Genomic DNA, 21,365 nt, shown 5'->3' with positions numbered 1-21,365 from the left:
CATAGGAATGAGCTAGAAAATCATAAGTACAGTTCATGTAAACCTAATCGGACCTCAGATGGATTCAGTATGATCCAAATGTTAGGAACAGGCTCCTAGATCATTTTTGTACAGATAAAAGGTACAATTTTAGGAGCCAAAAAGTATCCCACATTTTAGGCTGTTGAACTTTCATGCCTATGTGTCATAATTGGATTCAAGAGTCGATTCTCACTAACCAAAATATATATATGTGGCATCTGTGAAGTTAGTTTCATGAAAAACAACATAGAATTTTAAAATAAAGAAAAAAAACATTCAGATATCATAGCAACCTAACCATACATCGACCATTTTTTTAGCATGTTAACAATGTGATATATTGACATAAAAGTTTAGTGCATTAGCAGTTGTAAGTGGGATAATAAACCACCATCGAGGTGGTATCCCATGTGGTAAACAGAGTCCTGTGACAAGCTGAAGGCCCAGGTTCGAATCCCTCTGCCACATGAGGTTTAAGAATTATCTGGTAGGGGTATGCCTAACCCCAGCTTGCCTTTCAAAAAAAAAAAAAGTATGCTAGTAAACCACATGGCGACTCTCTGGAGGTAAGGGGTAAGCCCATAGAGTTTTTACACTGTCAGGACAGCGACCTTAAGTATGGCAGGCAGATCCAGCGTGACTGGATCTATGATCCTGTGGGCGGTTTTTCGGTGTAAATAATAAAAAAGTCAGATAATAAACAAAGTTGCATTAATAACAATAAATCCTGATTTTCTAAGGACATATAAAAGTTCTAGATAACAGTATCTTCAGCCACTATGCTGCTTCGCATAAGCATTGTCTTAAAACAGATCGGCCAGCTTCATACTAAAAAAATAAAGAAAAATCAAGGGTTGCTAAGCATCTTTGAAGGCCTAGGTTCGAATCCCTATGCCACATGGGACTTAAGAGATATCTGGTAGGGTCTGCCTGACTCAAGCTTGCCTTTCAAAAAAAAAGAAGAATAGAAAAATTAAAGAAAAATCAAGGGTTGCTAAGCATCTTTTAGACACAAGGAAGAAATTCCAAAAATTACCATGCATGAGCCTTAATCAAGACCAGTGTATTTCCATCTGAGTTCACATTTCATCGTAGGAAACCAAACTGGAACTAGGGATGTAAATTGTTCGAATTCGGGTCAGATGTGACCAATACATTATGATTCGAAATTGGATTGAAGAAAAGCTCATACTAAATCTGATTTTTGCCATGTAATTGGATTCGGATATCTGCAAAATCCAAATATTGGCCAGGTTCTGACTAATCCGTATTCAGTTGGATATGGGATAAAATTTGATTAGTTGACATCCCTACCTCAAACCAATTCCCCCAGTCAAATTTTGTCATATGGATCTGATAAGGATACAGTCGACACCCTTTCTACGTAACATCTAAACAGAGTGAACCTCTCCTGTGTCCAGAATACTCCAGCACATAAAGAGTTCGGTCAATAAAGAACTCAAACAGTTTAACATGTGAAGAGTCTGGTCAACGAAGAATGCAATTAAAGGTTGCTGACTATTGTTTTTTATAATCATTATCAAAAACAATAATCACAGAGTTATCGTTTTTCATGTATATAAACCACTATATGCCTATAAATAGCCTACTTGGCTATCTCCCAATGCAATACAAAAGACTTTTTCTTTCTGTTGAAGCTTTTACATGGTATCAGAGCCACGACTCTACATCGAGTTTGACATGGCCTTATCGTCGTCTCTTCCCTACCCTATGACCCAGTGGAGCGCTATTGCAAGCCTCGTCTCGATTAAGCTTAATTGAGACAACTATTTATTGTGGAGATCTCAGCTTGAGTTCATCATGATCAGTCAAGACCTTCTTAAATTTGTTTATGGGTCGTCTCCTCAACCAGAGCTTTTTATTGTCACGCTAGACGAAGGTAAGATAGAAAATCTAAGTTATCCTATTTGGGCTCGCTTCGACCAATTGGCACTTAGTTGGATAAAAGCTATCATTTGTTCTTGGTCAAATTATAAGAACCAAAACAACATGTGAGGCTTAACTTACTTTAGAAAAATCATATGGGTCTCAATCTCCATTAAGACTCTTAACTTTCATTAAGAAAAAAAACTGAATATGTTGTCCTATTTGAATGGCATCAAATTTCTAGCCAACTCACTTGCTGTCGCAAATCACCCCGTAGACGATGAAGAATTAATCCAAATTGCACTGAATGGTCTACCTCATGAATATGAGAGCTTTGTGACATCTGTCATAACCAATTCAGTATCATACTCTTTTACTGATTTATATGATTTGCTTCTTAATCAGGAAAAACATGTGCTTTTATCTCATATCAAGATTCCTGAAACATCTGAATCTCAGCAAACGGCCTTCACCACTTTCAGAGGCCGAGGTCGTGGTCATAATTTTAATAGAGGTCGTGGGAGGGGTCAAGGAAGAAGTCCCTCTCCCAACACAACCAATAATAACAACCTCGGTTATCAAGGCGGGCGTGGCACCATAACATGTCAATTTTGCGGAAAATGAGGGCACACTGCTAAGACCTGCTGGGACATTCCTAAAGCCTTTTCAGCCATGACTCTTCAGCAATCCAATGATGATTACTGGTATCTTGATACTGATGCTACAAATCATCTAACCATGGATGATCAACAATTTTCTAAAAAATCGTCACATCATGGTGGTGAGCATGTTATGGTGGGTAATGGTAAGATGCTCTCTATCTCCCACACTGGTAATCTTATTTTGAATTCTCAAGGCTCCACTTTTTGCCTAAAAGATGTTCTTTACGTTTTGGCTATTACGAATAATCTTTTATCTGTGGAAAAGTTTAATGAACATAATGATTGTATTTTTGAATTTCTTGTCAATGATCATCAGATAGGCAAGATTCATCTACGGGGACCAAAATCCCATGCGAGGCTCTACCCAATTAAACCGGATCACCATACACAAGTGGTGGCATATGCAAGCATAGTAGCTTTATTTGACATTTGGCACAAACGTCTCGGTCATGCAAATAAGAAGATTATCTCTCATTTACATTCTAGTCATGTTATTTTTGTTAATAAAAATAACAAAACAAAGGGGTATGAAAGTTGTCTTATTGGCAAGGCTCATAAACTGCCTTTTGGACACTCAGCTTCATCCACAAATTCTCCTCTCGAACTTCTTCACGCCAATGTCTGGAGACCCGCTCCAGTCAATTCACGTGAAGATTTTTGCTTTTATCTTCTTATTGTAGATGATTTTTCTCGGTTTCATGGCTTTTTCCTTTGCACACTAAGTCAAAAGTTTTTGAATGCTTCAAAGCCTTTAAGTTTGTTATTGAAAAACAACTGCAAACCTCCATCCACACCTTTCAATCTGATAATGGAGAAGAGTTCATCAGTCGTGAGTTTGAAAACTTCTTACGAGACCATGGCATACTACATCGGTTTTTGTGCCCACACACTCCCGAGCAAAATGATCTCATTGAACGAAAACATCGGTATGTTGTTGAAACCGGTCTGTGCCTGCTTTCTTCCTTGTCTTTACCACACTCTTTCTGGGTCGAAGCTTTTCGTACCACTGTCTATATTATCAACCGTCTGCCCACCTTAGTCCTTCATCGTAAAACACCTTACAAGCTACTTTTTAATAACCAACCTACCTATGATCATCTTCAAGTTTTTGGTGCCCGCTGCTACCCCCAATTAACACCATATCTCCCCACCAAATTTCACCCCAAGACCGTCTCCTGCATCTTTCTTGGATATGCCCCTTGCCATAAGGGTTATCTATGTCTTGACCCATCTCGTAACTACACCTATGTCTCTCACCACGTTTACTTTGATGAGTTCACTCTTGGACCCATATGTTCTGAACCCTACTCCCTTTCACCTTCCTTCTCTGCCTGGGGTCTTTCCCCACCCGTTCTTCTTCCTCCCCAAGATTCCCTACCCTTGCCGGCTTCTGAAGCACCACCTTCACCCGATTCTTCTCTTCCCCCTCCGTCCCCCACTAATGGTACGTGTCCCGTTCCTACTACTGGCTTCCCTGAACTTACCTCACCACCTCCCTCTCTACCAATCATTGTCTCTCCCGAACTCGTTTCAAACAGCCCCCTGATCATGTTCATCCTATGGTTACTCGATCCATAACCAACTCTCTTAAACCGCGTACCTTTTATTCTTCTCGCTATCCGATTTCGTTTACTCTCTTTAGCCCAGTTTTACTCACATCTGAACCCACCTCCTTCAAACAGGTCAGTCTTGATCTTAAGTGGTGCTCAGCCATGCAAGAAGAGTTTAATGCTTTACAACTCCATCATACGTGACACCTTGTTCCTCTTCTTCCTTAATGTAATGTTGTTGGCTCCAAATGGGTCTTCCGAATTAAACACCATGCTGATGGCTCCATTGCTCAATACAAAACTCGACTTGTTGCCAAGGGGTTTCATTAAGAAGAAGGTATTGATTTTTCTAAGACTTTCAGCCTCGTGGTAAAACCTACCACCATCCGAGTGGTTATTGCCCTTGCGGTCTCGTTCATATGGCCTCTACATCAATTGGATTTTAACACTGCTTTTCTCAATGGTCTTCTCTCCGAAGATGTTTATATGGCATAACCTCCTAGTTTTGAAGATAGTTTTCATCCTCATTATGTTTGTAAGCTAGAACATGCTTTGTATGGTCTCAAACAGACTCTGCGTGCCTGGTATCACTGCCTCAGCTCTTATCTTCAGTCATGTGGATTCCAGATGTCTCTATTTGTCTTTCGAGACCGTGCTTTGATTATGTATGTTCTCGTCTACGTTGATGATATCATAATTACAGGAAGTTCACATAATGCCATAAACCAATTAATTCAGCAACTTAGGCGAGCCTTCTCCGTCAAAGACCTTGTGCATCTAAACTATTTCTTGGGCATTGAAGTGCTTTACACTTCCTCAGGTCTTCATTTGTGCCAGCGTACTTATGCCTCGAATCTCCTTCATCGTGCTTCTATGGCGGATGCAAAGCCCGTCTCCACTCCCTTGAGCTCCACTACTCGGCTACTTAAAGATGATGCCTATGCGTTCTATAACCCGACACTATACCGCAGTATAGTTGGTGGCCTTTAGTATCTCACCATCACTCAGCCTGATATTGCTTTTGCCGTCAACAATGTGTATTAATTCATGCATCGTCCCATGGTGACTCACTGGTCGGTAGTCAAGCATATTCTTCGGTATGTTAAAAGCACCATTCAACATGGTCTATTTTTCTTACGATCCTCCTCTTTTCTACTCACAGCCTATTCCGATGCCGATTAGGCCAAAAGTCTTGATGACCACAAATCCACAAGTGGTTTTGCTATGTTTTTGGGCACCAATATGATCTCTTGGTCTTCTCGCAAGCAAAGGACCGTAGCCCACTCAAGCACTGAAGCCGAGTACAAGTTGCTAGCCTACGCTAAATCGGAGCTTCTCTGGCTACGGTCTCTCCTGATTGATCTTGGTCCCGCCCCCTCTTCGCCAACCATACTTTGGTGTGATAATATTGGTGCGCTTTACCTTGCTGCAAATCCAGTCTTTCATGCTCGCACTAAACATGTTGAAATTGACTTGCACTTCGTACGGGATCATGTGCAAAAATGTTATTTTCAAGTTTAATTTCTCTCATCGTCTGACCAACTGGCTGATGGGCTCATGAAGCCTCTTTTATTCCCAAGGTTCATCTTTTTCCGTAACAAGCTCAACGTCATTGACCCCACGTTGAGCTCGCAGGGACATGATAAGGCTACAATCAACACCCTTTCCACGTAAACATCTAAAAGGAGTGAACCTCGTCTAGAATACTTCAGCACATAAAGAGTTCAGTCAATAAAGAACTCAAACAGTTTAACGTATGAAGAGTCCGGTAAACAAAGTAAAGGTTGCTGACTATTGTTTTTGATAGTCATTATCAAAAACAATAATCACATAGTTATCGTTTTTCATGTATGTAAACCGGTGTACGTTGTTCAGCCTATAAATAGCATACTTGGCTATCTCCCAAGGCAATACAAAAGACGTTTTCTTCTCTCTGCTGAAGCTTTTAAAGGATCTTCTTCATAAGAAACAAATACCAATTATCCACATTGTCGGTCTACAAACTCCATAATTCAACACCCAACTTGCACAGTTAAACAAGTCTACCCAACTTATGGTCATAGCAACAAATATCGACCAAAAAAACATGTAGGCTAGAAATTAAGAAAAATTTCATACTATTTTTTTTGAAAGGCATAAATTTCATACTATTATTTTGTAAGTATTGTAGAAATGGGCCTTCAATATGATCTTAGAACTGAGCCCTCTCTCCTCCCAAGGGGGTGTAAGGCACGTTACGTTCCATTGAAAATGAGGCTAAAAAAAGGAAAGGGATTACCATGAGAAGAAGGTATGTGTCACGGCCTTAATAGAGCTCAGCACTGCCCAATTTCGAAGGCTGGGTTCGTGATAGTGTAAACCTATTTTAATAAGAAAGATGCTTCCTTTTTGTTTTATTATATATAACTCCACCACATACTTCTCAGTTCTCATAGACATGTTTGTTTCACTCCTCTTAAGAACATGCTTTTTCCTATGAAAAAAAGACCTCTTTCGTAGAAAAAGAGCATCAAACAAAAGAAGCAGTGGGTGAAAAACCAAGAGACCTTATTAAAGTTGTTAAAATAGGTTGACAAAGTAGATCGGTTTTTTTCAAAAATCAGTGAGTTTTTCGAGAAATAAAAACTATATGAGTTGAATTGAACTGAATGGATCAAGAAAAACAACGACAAAATCAGTCCCAATTGAATTGAATGGTTCATATTTGAATCGGGCCATTTCAAACATTAATTTTTTTATTCATTTTTTTTAATAAATACTTTAAATTTCTAAAAGAAATTCACGGCGGAATCAAACCTAAAAATCGCCCAATTTTTTAAAGCACCCGAATTGGCCCGATCATTGGACCTAACCTAGTCTCTCTCTCAATACTCCTTCACATGATAAGGGTTGGACCCGAGTCGGATCGTTCCGATTTCGTGTTTGGATCTGGTGTCCATTGTCTCCTTTTCTCCCTCTAAAATGGCGGGAGATTCCCCTCGCATTGAGAGAGAAGAGAGAGAGAAAGAGAGAGAGATGGCAGCTGAGGCATCGGGGGATGCTCTAACGTTGATCAGGACGAGGCTCTGCGACCCCAAATTCATCTTCAAATGCTTCTCCTCTGATCCTGAAAGCAACTACAGGTTCCTTCACTACTCCCATCACCACCGCCACCACCACTTACCCACCATCGATACCATCATCACATAATCACATTAGCTTCCTCATTAACATCATTACCTTCATTACATCACCACCATCATGACTACAATCGCCATAATCACTGCAGCGACATTACCCCCCAACTTTCAGGCGCATTTCCTACTTCTGTCATCATTACCGTCAACGCCATCATCTCCGCCGCTACCATTTCTTTCGCATCTCTGAATTTTCTCTTCAATTTCTTTTACAGCAAGCTAAAATTCGTCCTTTTGAATGCCGTCACCGAGGCCTGCAACAACTCCGTCCTCCTGCTCGGCCCCAGGGGCTGCGGCAAAGCTGCGGTAATTTCTTGATTCCCCACTTGTCATCATTATCATCGATCATTCATCATCACCATCGACAAATTATTTACTTATTCACATCATGTGGTAGGTATTAGATCTCGTCCTCGACGATTTGGGGGCGGAACACCTTGATTTCGTATCGGTGGTAAGCATTTTCATGTCTGTAACTTTTTGCCCGATTAATTTCTTGTGAATTATGTTTCTCTCAACATATTTAGGACCAAGTTTTGATTGTCTGAGTTGATTCTATTAAATTGCTAGTGATGAGTTCACTCACTAGATGAATGTAGGAAGCTCTATCCTTTAATTCGTCCATTTTGAAAAATGAAGTGTAATTTATGCCACAACATCGTGAAATTCCTTGAAACTATGAAAAGAAAAGAATTTGGACCAGAATTGTAGTGGATTCAAGCCAATGCATTAGCCAGTTATAGCCATTTGATAAGAGTGTAGTGTAGGGGAATAGATAAAGGCCTTTAAGATATGGTAGGGATATACAAGCGGCTTGAAAGACATCTAGAACAGAAGGCTGTTCACAAATTTATATTGTTTTTTCTTTTTGGTTTTACCGCTGGTGCAATTTATCAAGCCGCTCATATGTTTAAACTATCAAAAGCTTATTTCCTCTAGAATACATATTTTCCTATATCTGGTGTCCCTTTGCACAAAGAATGAACTCTATCCCTTTTGATTTATGTGTCGGTCTTGTGCTATCTGTTTTGGTTATTATGAAACTTGTAAGAAGAGAGACACGTCAGCATGGTTTGCAACAAGTAGTATAGGAAGTAAGTCAGACATCCTCTGCACTATTAAACATTTAGTGCATAATGTGCAAGCCTAAAGGCTGTAGTAGACAAATGATTTTATTATGTGTTTCTTTTATGGTTTGGGACTGATATCTAGAAATGAAACCTTTTGAGGGTTGTCACCCACTAAATTTCCCATTTTTAGTCCATTGATGGACACAGCTATGGCGCTCTGGTGTCTTTTGTTGAAATGGAATTGCCCTACTGTTTGTAGGTAGTTTCTGTGGGACCATTGGTGGTCCTTTCTTCTTTGTGTATTTATCAAGTAAATATCTTATTTCTTAGTATATTCCAACCTTTCCTTATGTAATGATATCCTTTAACAACTAAGTGGATTCTATCTCTCCTTTTTTTTTTCTTTTCTTTTGTTATGTGTGAAACTTGAGCATAGATCTGTGAAGTGATCAATCTGTAGGAATTTGCGAACAAACTAAACTTCAACTTGTAATATTTCTACTTCTATAGGGTGAGAATCAAATTAACTTGGATAGCACTGAATAAGAGAAGGAAAAAACTTTTGTTGCTAATATTGTATGACTTCTGTGGTACGTTCAATTACCATAATGCAAATAATTGCAATCTTGTATGTACCTTTTGAAATGGTGAAAGCTATTTTTCTTCTTATTTCCATGGAATCACTTGTGCTAGTGCCTAAAGAAAGGTTGGACATTTCTATCCTTTCAACACTTGAAAAAACAAAATGGTTTATTGGAATTCTCTTTTAAGATAGAGAGCAAGCACGATACATGCCATGCCGTGTGTCTATGTGTGCATGCATGCATATTGTGTATGAACGCAGGACATATATATTGTATGTGTTTGTTCTTCACTCTTTGTGTGTGCGTATGTGTGTGTAGTAGAGTGGATGCATATAGATCATATGTAATGTATATTTATGCATATGTTTTGCATCCTCTACGCATGTGTGCACATTGTCTGCGTGTGAGTGTGTGCATATGCATATGCATTTGTGTGTGCGTGTGCGTAACATGTTTCCTGATAGTGGGTGTATTTATGTAGGAGGAATTTTCAACGGGCATCAAAATCCAGTTTCAAGTGGTTTATTTCAAAACTATGAGTTTTTTGTTGTAGAATTTAAGCTAAAATGTTAGTATAAAGTGTTCAACTGCATGGAATTTATCATTACACACACTAAGACACACATACTCTGGTGAAAAGTCCTTGCATTCTTCATTTTTATAAACAAGCATAATTACAAGTAGGACTGAAGTGTTTAAGTAAGATGAGTTCTTAAAAAGGAGCTATGATCCATATTTTTAATTATACGCCTATGGCTGCCCTTGTGTGTCAAAATAAAAATAGGGTTAGGTCTAAGCTATCAAGCTATATCCAATTAGATTCATGATAAGCGTGTTACAACCTATGTCACATGGGTGCGGGTGTGACACGGGTGCGGAGCAATTTCAAAATTTTTGGACACGGGGACACGGCTATATATATATATATATATATATATATATATATATATATATATATATATATATATATATATATATATATATATATATATATATAAGACTCGGTCAAAGTTGTGCCCATTAGGGGACACAGCTATATATATAACAATAATAAGACTCGGCTATATATATATATATATTAAAAAAATATATAAAAAGATCAATTTTTTTTATAGTTTTTATACGTCTTTTGCCCTAAAAAATGAACAAAAATAGACTCGGTCAAAGTTGACCGAGTCCAAAATATGGACGGACTTGGCCTCGGTGCGTTGACCGTGTCCACCCTGTGTCCGAAGCCACACCCGTGTCAGGGCGTGTCGATGCGGGTGCGTCGACCTTATAGCCGAGTCCGTGTGACTTAGGTTACAACTAAATTCCCCACTTTATTGCAAGAAAGTTTGCATTGGAGGGGGGGGGGGGCAGGTCATTTACCAAAGTAAGCATAAAATAGGAAGAAGGTGAAGAAATGAATGAAATATGGAAGGGATTTTAGTGTTTTATTGTGACTTAGTGTGATCCATAAGAATTGGAAAGGGAGAAGGAAAGAAATGAGAATGGTTTGCACTACAGGGGGAGGGGGAGGGGGAGGGGGAGGGGGAGGCCATTTTACCAAAGTAAGCATAGAAGAGGAGGAAGGCATAGAAATGAATGATATATGAAAGAGACTCTAATGTCTTATTGTGACTTGTGTGATTGATACATTTGAATGATTTTCCAAATACCCATGATATTACAAATTTAGAGCAGAGAAAGAGAAAATATATGGAGCACAAGAAGGAAATATGTGTGAGAGAGGTAATTTTAATACTATACAATATTTTGTAAATTTTTGATTGGCTAGAAGCAAGAGGTTCGGTCACATAGATTATGTATGTATGTATGTATGTATGTATGTATGTATGTATGGGGTACTATTTGGTCTTGTCGACCTGACTGTCTGAATGAGCTAGAAATCATAGGCTCAGGTCCTGTTAACTCAATTGGACCTCATAGATTGATTCAGCATAACTGAAAACTTGAAATGCTAGGAACCAACTTTTGGATCGTATTTTTTTGATGAAAAAATATGATTTTATGAGCTGAGAAAATATAGCATATTGTAGGTCATTGGATTTTCAAGGTTCATAAAATTGTGCCCACCAGTCACATCTATAAGGTTAGTTTCGTTTCAATAAAAACAACCAAAAAAACAATAAAAGTAAAAAAGAACTCATTTGTACATAATGGTGACATGACCAAATGTTGGCCCTATATATATCTTGGTATGTATGTATGTATGTATATCTTTTTTTTGGTAGATCAAGTCCAATGGATATAACCTACATGGTTTAGTCAATGGCATGTTTTGGATTGTCAAGTGTGTTGTCTATGCAGGATTTTTAAGAAGCTTTAGAAATTGATGGTACACATTATGCCAAAATTTCATACTCAAAAGAGCACATTGTTACATTGAAAGCACTTGATCTTATGTGTGATTCCTAATTAACTAATCACGCCAAACACATCTGTTGGGTCAAATTGATAGAGCAAGCTTGCAACCATTACTTTCTACTAGTGTATGGTTTGAGTGCAATAAATATAATCCATGTATATTGCATATATGCTTGTATTATATATGTATATCTGTTTACTATTTTTTTTATTGCTGCAGATCGTAAGAAATCTTGCCTTTCCCTAACATTCTGATGCTTGCTAGTTTGCACTTCTCTTCATGTACTTTTGTTGTTATTAATGATGAATCTCTTTGTCATTGTCCACTATATCCACTGTGAAATTTGAATTGTGCAATGAACTATTCTTGTACTTAACAATTTTGCAGGTTAGGCTGAATGGGATGCTGCACAGCAATGACCGTTGTGCACTTAAGGTCTTACTATCTGATTCTCTTTCTTAAATTATTTATTTGTTTGCTGTTAAATTGCCCTTGTTCTTCATTTTTCTCAAAAGAAACAAATGAATACGGGGATGGTTTTAATGTGCCTTATTTTAATAAAAAAAGACATCCTAGTGTTTGATGGTCCCTTTTTTAGAGTATTTGTTGCAATAACAGTGCTTGCTTCATTCGAATAGCTGAAGTTCTGAACTGTTATAATTCATGTCTTAATTGTTAAATATATTATGTCAATGACGCTTTACCTAAAGCAAATTTCCAGGAAATTAATTTGTTTACAGTTTTTGGCAAATTTGGCATAATATTGAATTCTCTTTGATGTTCGATGTACTGCAGCAATTAAACAAGCACAAGCCATCCATCTCATATGCTAAAATGGAGAACCAAAACCTTCATTATATCATCCAAGTGCTTCTTGCATAAGAGGGCATTTTTGTCAACTCTAAATGTGTGAGAGCAATCTTTGAGCGGAATGTAAGCCGACCCTTATTGTAGTCAATCCATCCTCACATGTAGGTCCATAGAAACATGGAATAAGAAGTGAATGAGGGCCTTTTTCTTTCTCCTTTTCTTCTTTTTTAAGGTGACATTAGTGCGATTGGGTTAATAACCCTAGTTAGCCACAAATCTTGTTCCATATTTGCCCCTGTATAGGTTTGGTCATATGCTGCATCTGTTTCTTCTTTGTTTAATTTAACAAACTTCATTAAACCATATTTATGCCAGAAAAATGGACTTCTTGTAAGCATTATTATTTGGAAATGTCACACACACACAAAAACACTTGTTCACACAAAAATGGTCTTGTTTAAGCTTTGAATTGCTAGAAAAAGAATATGCCAAATGAGTAATGTAATGGGTGAGAGATTAAAGTCAGTAAAATAGTACTATTTTATTCCAGAGATGTTTGATGAGTCATACAAAAACACAAATATATTATTTTTGTAATTGAATAGCTATGATTCTTAATTTTAGACAAAACCAAGAATTAACTGCAAAAATAGTACGGATGAACCCACAGATAAGAAAGAAGAAAGTCAGATTTTGGAAAATGCTCATAGAGTACTAAATGTGGAACACCATTACTCAATGGACTTCTGGACGCTATAGGAACATATGAACTGTTAAAGTATATATATATATATATACTTATTATGTATATTCATATATATATATATGTATATATATTTATTATGTTGATGTAATAGGTAATACCATTAAGGGTATTTTTGTCATTTCACCTGTTGTAATAGGCTGTGCCGATTAGGGGCACAACAGTAATTTATTTTTATTGTTATCTTTTTGTTTACTTAAATGTCCTTTAGCTAAAGCTAAAGGGCATTTAAGACTTTCTTGAAAGAGTCGTTGGGACCTCCCCAACAACTCTATTTGTAGCCATTGGGGAGGGTCCCAAGGCCCTCTTTTTTGGTCTTTGTGCATATAAAAGGGTTGAACCCCTCTTCTTTGTAATGCTTAACTTAAGTAATAATCTCCAATAATAATCTACATTTTCTTGAATTATGGAGACAAACATTGGAAGCAAGATGTTTTAAGTTGAGTAGGAGTAAGACAAAATATATGGAATGTCGGTTTAGTAAGCAACGAAGTAGTAATGGGAGTGTAGTGAAGCTTGGTGAGCAAGAAATACCGGTGGATGACTGTTTCAAATATTTGGGATCTATCATTCAAAAGTATGGAGAAATTGATGGAGATGTAAATCATAGGATAAAGGTTGGGTGGATGAAATGGAAAACTGCAATTGGAGTGTTGTGCGATCGTAGAATGCCATTGCGGTTGAAGGGAAAGTTTCATAGGACGACAATTAGGCCCGCTTTACTATATGGTACAGAATGTTGGGCTGTCAAGAGACATCATATTCAAAAAATGAGTGTAGCTGAGATGCGTATGCTTAGATGGATGTGTGGAAATACAATAAAAGATAAGATTCGAACGAGGAGATACGTAAGAAGGTAGGCGTTGCATCCATTGAAAATAAGATGAGAGAGAATCGTCTACGGTGGTTTGGACATATTCGGCGAAGGCCTAATGATACCCCAGTTAGAAGGATGGAGAAATGGGAAAATATATTAGTTAAAAGAGGTCGGGGTAGGCCTAAGAAGACTTGGATGGAGTTGATAGGTAAGGATATGAATGCTTTGAACCTCACCGAGGACATGACATTGGATAGAAATGATTGGAGGAGAAGGATTCATGTGGAAGACCCAGAATGATTTTCTTTTTTGGTTCATATCACCGACCCCAATTGTTTTGGGATGAAGGCGTAGTTGTTGTTGTTGTTGTTTCTTGCCCATTTGTGGGTTGTGCTTGTGTGATTATATTTGACCCATAAGTGGTCCTTGTGTATACACTTTTATGTGTTTGTAAAGCCCATAAGAGGCACTCTATTATTCCTTTTGTATTTGATTACAATGGACATGGTTGACTGGTGGGATTATCCATAGAACAATAAGTGTAGACCTTGGTTCATCTGTAGCATCTTAATCAATCTGTTTGATTGAAATCATATACACATGCATGTTTACCTTCTTCTGTAGATACTTTCTGGCACTATAGGCTTTTATCTCATTAATGATCTTTCATTATTTCTATTGAAATGAGGAGTTAGTGTCCATGAAATTGATGCATTTGTTGTTGTTGCAGGAAATATCTAGGCAGTTATGCTTGGAACATCAATTAGTATTCTCAAAAATGGTGACTTTTACCATCTTATTTGTGACTTATTTCTTGTTTTATTGATCAAAGAAATGTGTGAAGCTTTTTTATGTGTAGTGTTAGGATACTGAAACAACACGTGTTCTTTACAGGCCTCATTTGATGATAATTCTGATTTCATGATTTCCATGTTAAGGTCTGCTGTCCATGTTTGTCAATGCAATAATTCAGATACCATAGTTCAATATCTATTGGTTACAAAAGCTTTTTCGATATTATTTCTAAATTCTAGTAGCTTTCAGATTGCTTGATCTTATTCTTCATGTTTTCTCACTGACATGATATTTTTTTGTCAGAGAATGTGCATTAGCACACAAAGCAATTGTATTTGTACTGGATGAGTTTGATTGTTTTGCACAGGTGTGTTTGGTCCCTCCCATTTATTCTCCTAATTTTGAAGTGAGGTCCATTCCCTTGCTATTTGGTCGCAGCTCTACTGATTTGTAAAATTGCATGTATTGTGTTAGAATTTGAAAAATGCTAAAACAAACAAATATCTGTTTACTTTCATTGATGCACTTTTCAGGGAAAGCAACGGGTTTTGTACAGTTTGTTGGATGCAATTCAGTCTGTTCCATCACAGGCTGTAGTGGTTGGTCTCAGTTGTCGTCTGGTATGTTATTTGTTTGTCACTTTTATTTTTATCTTGATCAACTTTTCAATGTGATAGTAATTTCTCACCTTTGTTCAAATTGTATAATGGGTTAAGGGCAACTCAGTGACAATTTCCAGAGCGACTCTTAGATACACTTGCATATAATGCTTAATTTGTAAGAACTGCCACCTAGTGAAAACCTTTTAATCCAGATGCACTATACAGAATAATCTGTATCAAATTTGTTTGAGCTGCCTACAAAGAAGAAAAGAAGCAACAAACAGGAATAGCAAAATACTGATTTGAACAATTATTACAAAAATGTAGAACTCCAATATGCATGAATGAAAATGGATGTAATGCGTTCCTTTGAAAGAACAGGTGCAACAGATCAAGCATCTCATATGCCCATAAAACTATGATTTTATGGAATAAAAAGTTGCTAAATCCCCTGCTTCTCATTATTTTCATGACTGATCTCTAAATAGGTGAGCATAATCTAGAGAAAAGATGTAAATAATTTGTTATATTTGAGGAACTTCTTCATCACCTGTTGGGAAGTCCAAATCATCATTAAAATGTCATGCCATGATAGTAGTTGGTTAATCATGAATGGAAATTTATCATGGAATATTTTTTTCCCAAAAAGAAGCAATCTGAGGATTTGTTTCCTGAGGGCGAACTTTTTTTGTGTTATGCCCTGGTGCACTCACTTGACCCCAAATAGATTATGTCCCAATTTCATTAGAGAAAGAATGGAGTGAACTGGCTTTGTTTCTAAAAATGAATTCTGCACTGGACAAATAATTGAATGAAGTTCTTTATTTTTCTTTTCCTCATTATTCATTTCAGAAATTTGAATTCTCAGAAAAAGAAATATTCAAAACATTGAGCACTTGAAAAATATATCTAATCATCTGAAAATATTTAATGCATGTGCCTCATCGAGCCGAGAAAGCATGTTTCTGTCTTTGAGTTTTAATTGCTAAATTTCCAAGTGGTGTCGTGTATTATCATGTAAGAAGCATTTATATAAGCAGAAAAATCTTCAATTTTATTATTTGTAATGCTAAGTAAGACCTGGCCTTCAAGTACAGGATGCTGACCAGCTCCTAGAAAAGAGAGTACGGTCTCGTTTCTCGCACAGGAAGCTATTATTTTTTCCTCCTTCCAGAGAAGATTTACAGAGGTACCTGAGCATCTGGTGCTTGGAATGTTGCTTTCACATATTTATGCCAACTAGTAATATTACCTTGAAGCATTTGTTTTGATTGAGCTTAATGTACTGATACAGATTATGCAAACACATATTGTGTTTGCCCACCAATTCAAGTTTCTCCCATGTCAGTTTTGCAGTTGAGTTCAACAAAAAGCTTCATGTATCCTTTCCGTGAAGGTGTTTTTCTTGGCTGTCATTCTTGAATGGTTCCTAAAAGTTTTATTTCATACTTATTGTTATTGATTTTCCAGTGCATGGTTGCTTGAGATGTTTGCTATGAACATGTGTTGGCAATAAAAGTCTTTTTTCATTGCATTGAAATATCACAGGATATCAAATATATCAGTTGTTGTTATGTATTTCTTGTTAAGCTATATCAAGGGATGATAATGCACCTTACAATTTCTAAAACGCAACAACAAATTATCCTTGACAAAGTTCAGAAAGTCTTGGGAAATCAATGTTTTACAGGTATTCTGGATGCCATAGCTGATGCTAGCACTGCCTCTTTTTCCAGTCTATTGCATTTTCTGTAGGTGATTCAATTATTACCTATACAGTTATTGTCCATAGACCATTGCTATATGTTGTCGACTTGTTTCCTACATCATCTGTTCTAAATGCTCTAAAATTACTGAGTGAAAAAATTATGCTGCCAGATTTCATGCTGTTTCTGACATGAATCTAGGAACGGGGTTCCTCACACTTGAAGAGTTTAAGCAAGCTGCATCATCTGTTCAAAGGCAACCTAAGTCAGATAGCCTTCAAGGTATAATGCACATAAACTCAGAGTACCAATAGGACATGCTAACATAATCCTATAAATTTTTTTAACTGAAAAGAAATTGATTACTGTAATACTCAATTATCCCTTGACTTTTTTGTAGCGTGCTTACTTGTACTGTTCACATCATTGATCATGATTCCTAAGATCCTAGTTATATACACGTACATAGTTGCCATCTCTTGGCCTGCTAGCATAGTAGAAAGGTACTAGTTTGGAAATAATGTGTTTGCATTGCAATTATCGGTTCATTGATACAATTCCTATGTAAGGCTGTCCTCCAAATTTATGCACCAAGATCATGACAGGTGATGCTGATGGATATGGTGGTGGATTACAACCTGTCACATCATTGTTGAAATAGATATTGATCTTAGATAAAATCATTGATCATGATTCCTAAGATCCTAGTTATATACACGTACATAGTTGCCATCTCTTGGCCTGCTAGCATAGTAGAAAGGTACTAGTTTGGAAATAATGTGTTTGCATTGCAATTATCGGTTCATTGATACAATTCCTATGTAAGGCTGTCCTCCAAATTTATGCACCAAGATCATGACAGGTGATGCTGATGGATATGGTGGTGGATTACAACCTATCACATCATTGTTGAAATAGATATTGATCTTAGATAAAATGTCTCCTGTTCATAAATGTGTGCTTGTTCTGCAATGGATCAAAAGTTTGTATTTTACAAATTTCAGGATGCATCTGTTAGTAATTGCAGTTAAAGTCTGGAGAGAGTTTAAGTACTTTTTTTGCTTATCTTTTCAAGCAGATGCTTCAATCTTGGAGCTGTACATTCTTGTGTGCATGAACAGAATTGAGAGCAGAGAAGCTGAATCATACAACTTCAATTCAATAATAAAAGGTCTAATTATTGTTGATTTATTATATTCTTATTTGTGACATATTCATCATATGGAACTGAGTCAGCTGATGCTTCTTGCAGAGTATAAAGCTCTACATGTTGTTCATCAAACTTGTGATTATTATTCACATCAAGTTTGTTTGAGGGTAGGACATAATCAATTTCAGAAGGATTCCTTTTAGTGCAAGCAATGTGTTTGATTTTTTTTGCTTATTTTGAGGATAGGAAATAATTACTTTTACAAGGGTTCCTTTTACTGCAATCAATGTCATTGTATTTTTTTGCTTATTTGTTTTAATATCTGAACAATAATTCAGCTTCACTGATCACTCTATAAAATGTTTCAGTTAATGGCTGTTTAGCAGAAACTTGCTTAGTTTGGGACAGAGAACTGAGCATTAATTGATGCTCACACATGCTTCCTATCCTAATGAGTTAGTCTTGAGCTTGTTAACCGATAAAGTTAGGGCTGGAATCATGCCCAAGGTAATGTATGTCAGTATTTCAACCTTATCATACAGATGTATAGACAAGTGATTCTGCTAAGCATAGTCAATGGTACATAGGCAAAAAAGAGAAAAAGAGAAAAAAGAGAAAAAACATAATTCAACCCTTCTGATTGTGTGTGGGTGTCTATTCCCCTGCATATTTGTGCGTACAATCATGTGTTTGCATGTCTATAGTCTGCATAATATGTACGACCATCTTCACCTTCATGCCCTTCTTTTCAAAAAATAACTGTTATACAAGCTGTGCTCCTGTCATAGCACATAGCAATACCTGTACCCATGTGAAGGGTTGAGGGAAAAGAACAGGAATTATAATGTCTCCATATGCACAAGATGCCATGGTTTCTTTTCTTTTCAAGCTAACAGAAACAACAGGAAGAGCTTGTTGTTATGTTAATATATTCTTTACTGAGTCTTCCTGGCAACAATTGTTTTTTGCATTACTCATTACAAGAGTTTCCATAAACTGTTGTACTTCTTTTCCATTTCATAGAAAAAGTGGGAGGAAAAGTAAACAATGAAGAGATGCAGATTGGATCTAAGTGGGAATGACATGAATTTTTTCTTCAATCCTCTCATTACGGGCATATGTGCCATTAGACTATTCACCCATTTGATGTGCTCACCAGATCTCCTGTTGTGCCTCTGGAGCCCTCTAGGAAAGCTAAAGAAATCATGATTATCATTTCACCAATATATGCTTTCTTGTTACAACTGTTTTACTTGACTGTTCACTGCAAATCTATTCCACAAAAAAGAGCCTCCTACAAAGATATGTATACATTTGGTTACAGGAAGAGGTGAAAAGTGTGGGCATGGAATCAAAAGACAAAACATACAGTCTAAGGCTCAATTGCTTGGTCCAAGTGCAATTATGGTACTAATTGCCTTGTAATGCCACTTAATATCTGCACAAGCAAATCTGGTATTTCTTGAATGATTTGAGCAAATAGATGATGCATTTAATTTTGTAGGAGAGCATTGGAGTGGTATCTCCAGTTTGCCGTGTGTTTGAAAAGTTTATGGCTGTGGCTCTCTGTCATTAAAAATGGGATCATTCTCAAGTTAATTAATGAATTGAGGCACCCTCCATTTTCTATTGGTGAAACTTTACTTACTCTTCAGCCTTTCCCGGAATTCTGTACTTTGTCAACTCTGATACGTGTCAGTTAAATTTTGTGCTAGAAGTTTTTCCCATGCAGCTTCATGATACCACCAAGTGGTATCTCAATTGCAAACATATAATGAAAATTTCAGCCTGTCACATGCTTAACCTGTTATGCAGTATCCCTGAGAAAGAAACGTTTTGTTTAATTACAGTCTCTTGGTAAAATAGGATTGCATACCACAAATGATCAAACATGTGGATAGATTTGCTCCTTCCCAAGGGTTTCGTGAGCTGGCAACTGCTTATGAAACTCACGGGGAACAATTTCAAGGCTGTTGGAAGTCATAAACTGATATTTGGTTTCTCCTGCAGGCTTTTGAACACCTTATAGAGTGTCAACTGATAAGTTTTACAGACAATAGGGGACGCACATTGTCTACTGAATTTCGCCCTGTGAAGCTCTTGGTGTCACCTGATGAGCTTTATCATGGACTGGAATTGAACCGCAATTGTCCTGTAAGTTCCTGCATTGAAGATCTAAACAAATATTTACATTGTCAAGTCCCTTTCTAGGAGATTCAGCCTTCTAGTATTGTATTCTCTGCTGACCGTCACCAACAAGTACAACTATCTTCACATTAAATCGTGAGCTTTAGTAGGTCCCCTTTCTGGCTCAGTGCAGTTCATCCTGAGATACCATCTACAGGTTGTCACCTGAACAAATGCACATTTATGTAGATGCTGAAACCATATCAGGATAATACACCAGAAAGCCAAGTCTGGTTGTTGACTTCAAGAACTGCTGTTGGTTTATGCAACTGCATGTTTCTGACATTGAAAATTTATTCTTTCGTGCCAGACTATTCTCCAGAAATTGTTCAATCGAGAGGCCTTCAAATGAAAGGTGTTCTCTTTGGTCCTTGGCTGAATAACAGGGATATCAGTTGGTGAGCTTTTTCTTGTGCATACTGATGCTATGCTTTCTTTTGCAATCAACCAACTTTTGTTTGATTCAGATTTGTTATGATGTTTCTGTTTTTTATTTTGTTTTCTTTTTTCCAGGCTCATATATGTTTGGACCCAGGTACTAAGCTAAAACAGCTGATTCAGATGGTAGTGCTTCAATATATGCATCCCCAAACTTGATAGATTTATATACCCCCATGCCACAATGATACGCCATTTTGACTCTGTTCTGTCTCTTTATATATTAGTTATATTGGAAACACCGTAAAGGTGGCCTTATCCCCGTAGCCACTGCCGTGTCCATGTGACAGATCTGTACACAAGACTTAAAAAACTCATTGGCCTCTTTGGTTACATGCTTGAACTAACCGGCTTTGTCTGAATTGCTTTTCTAACATTATGTTTTAGTATCTTCAGGTACATATTATCCTCTATCCTAAATGTATGACACATATTATACATGGGCAGTATTACATAGGACCCGGATAGAGCCCCACAAAGTAAGATTGTTAATGACTAACCAAACCTTACCTGATAGTATAGGCCTATAGGGCCATGTTTGGGTTATATCAGGTTGAGAAAATGAGAAGCCCAAACCTGACTCAGATAATTTAAAGAGTTGAAATTATTTATTGCTACCTAAAGTTGCATAAACATTTGGGTGTAGGCGTGTAAATGGATCGCATGTGGACTGGGTTATGCCTGCTTCAAACCTGAACCTGAGTCTAGATCCAAATAAGATCCAATAACTTAAAGGTACATCCAGATCCATAAGATATAAGGAATATCAGACTGGT

The 21,365-nt window shown here is 37.2% G+C and overlaps 1 protein-coding gene across 1 annotated transcript; it reads left to right on the top strand.

The window, feature by feature from the left end:
- Positions 1 to 7,135: 7,135 nt before the first annotated feature.
- ORC4 (origin recognition complex subunit 4) lies at positions 7,136 to 20,864 on the top strand. The gene is made up of 16 exons (XM_090018479.1): positions 7,136 to 7,242; positions 7,512 to 7,602; positions 7,694 to 7,750; positions 11,709 to 11,756; positions 14,442 to 14,492; positions 14,606 to 14,649; positions 14,810 to 14,873; positions 15,040 to 15,126; positions 16,206 to 16,297; positions 16,403 to 16,498; positions 16,987 to 17,096; positions 17,893 to 17,985; positions 18,067 to 18,131; positions 19,975 to 20,118; positions 20,462 to 20,549; positions 20,665 to 20,864. The coding sequence occupies exons 1-15, from the start codon at positions 7,136 to 7,138 to the stop codon at positions 20,501 to 20,503; spliced, it is 1,191 nt and encodes a 396-aa protein (XP_089874605.1). The 3' UTR covers positions 20,504 to 20,549; positions 20,665 to 20,864.
- Positions 20,865 to 21,365: the final 501 nt, after the last annotated feature.

The sequence above is a fragment of the Nuphar pumila genome, chromosome 10 (genome assembly GCF_984573655.1).
Source record: "Nuphar pumila chromosome 10, dmNupPumi1.hap1.1, whole genome shotgun sequence".
NCBI lineage: Eukaryota > Viridiplantae > Streptophyta > Magnoliopsida > Nymphaeales > Nymphaeaceae > Nuphar > Nuphar pumila.
The sequence above is the reverse complement of the archived record's forward strand: the minus strand, read 5'-3'. Positions and strand labels throughout refer to the sequence as shown.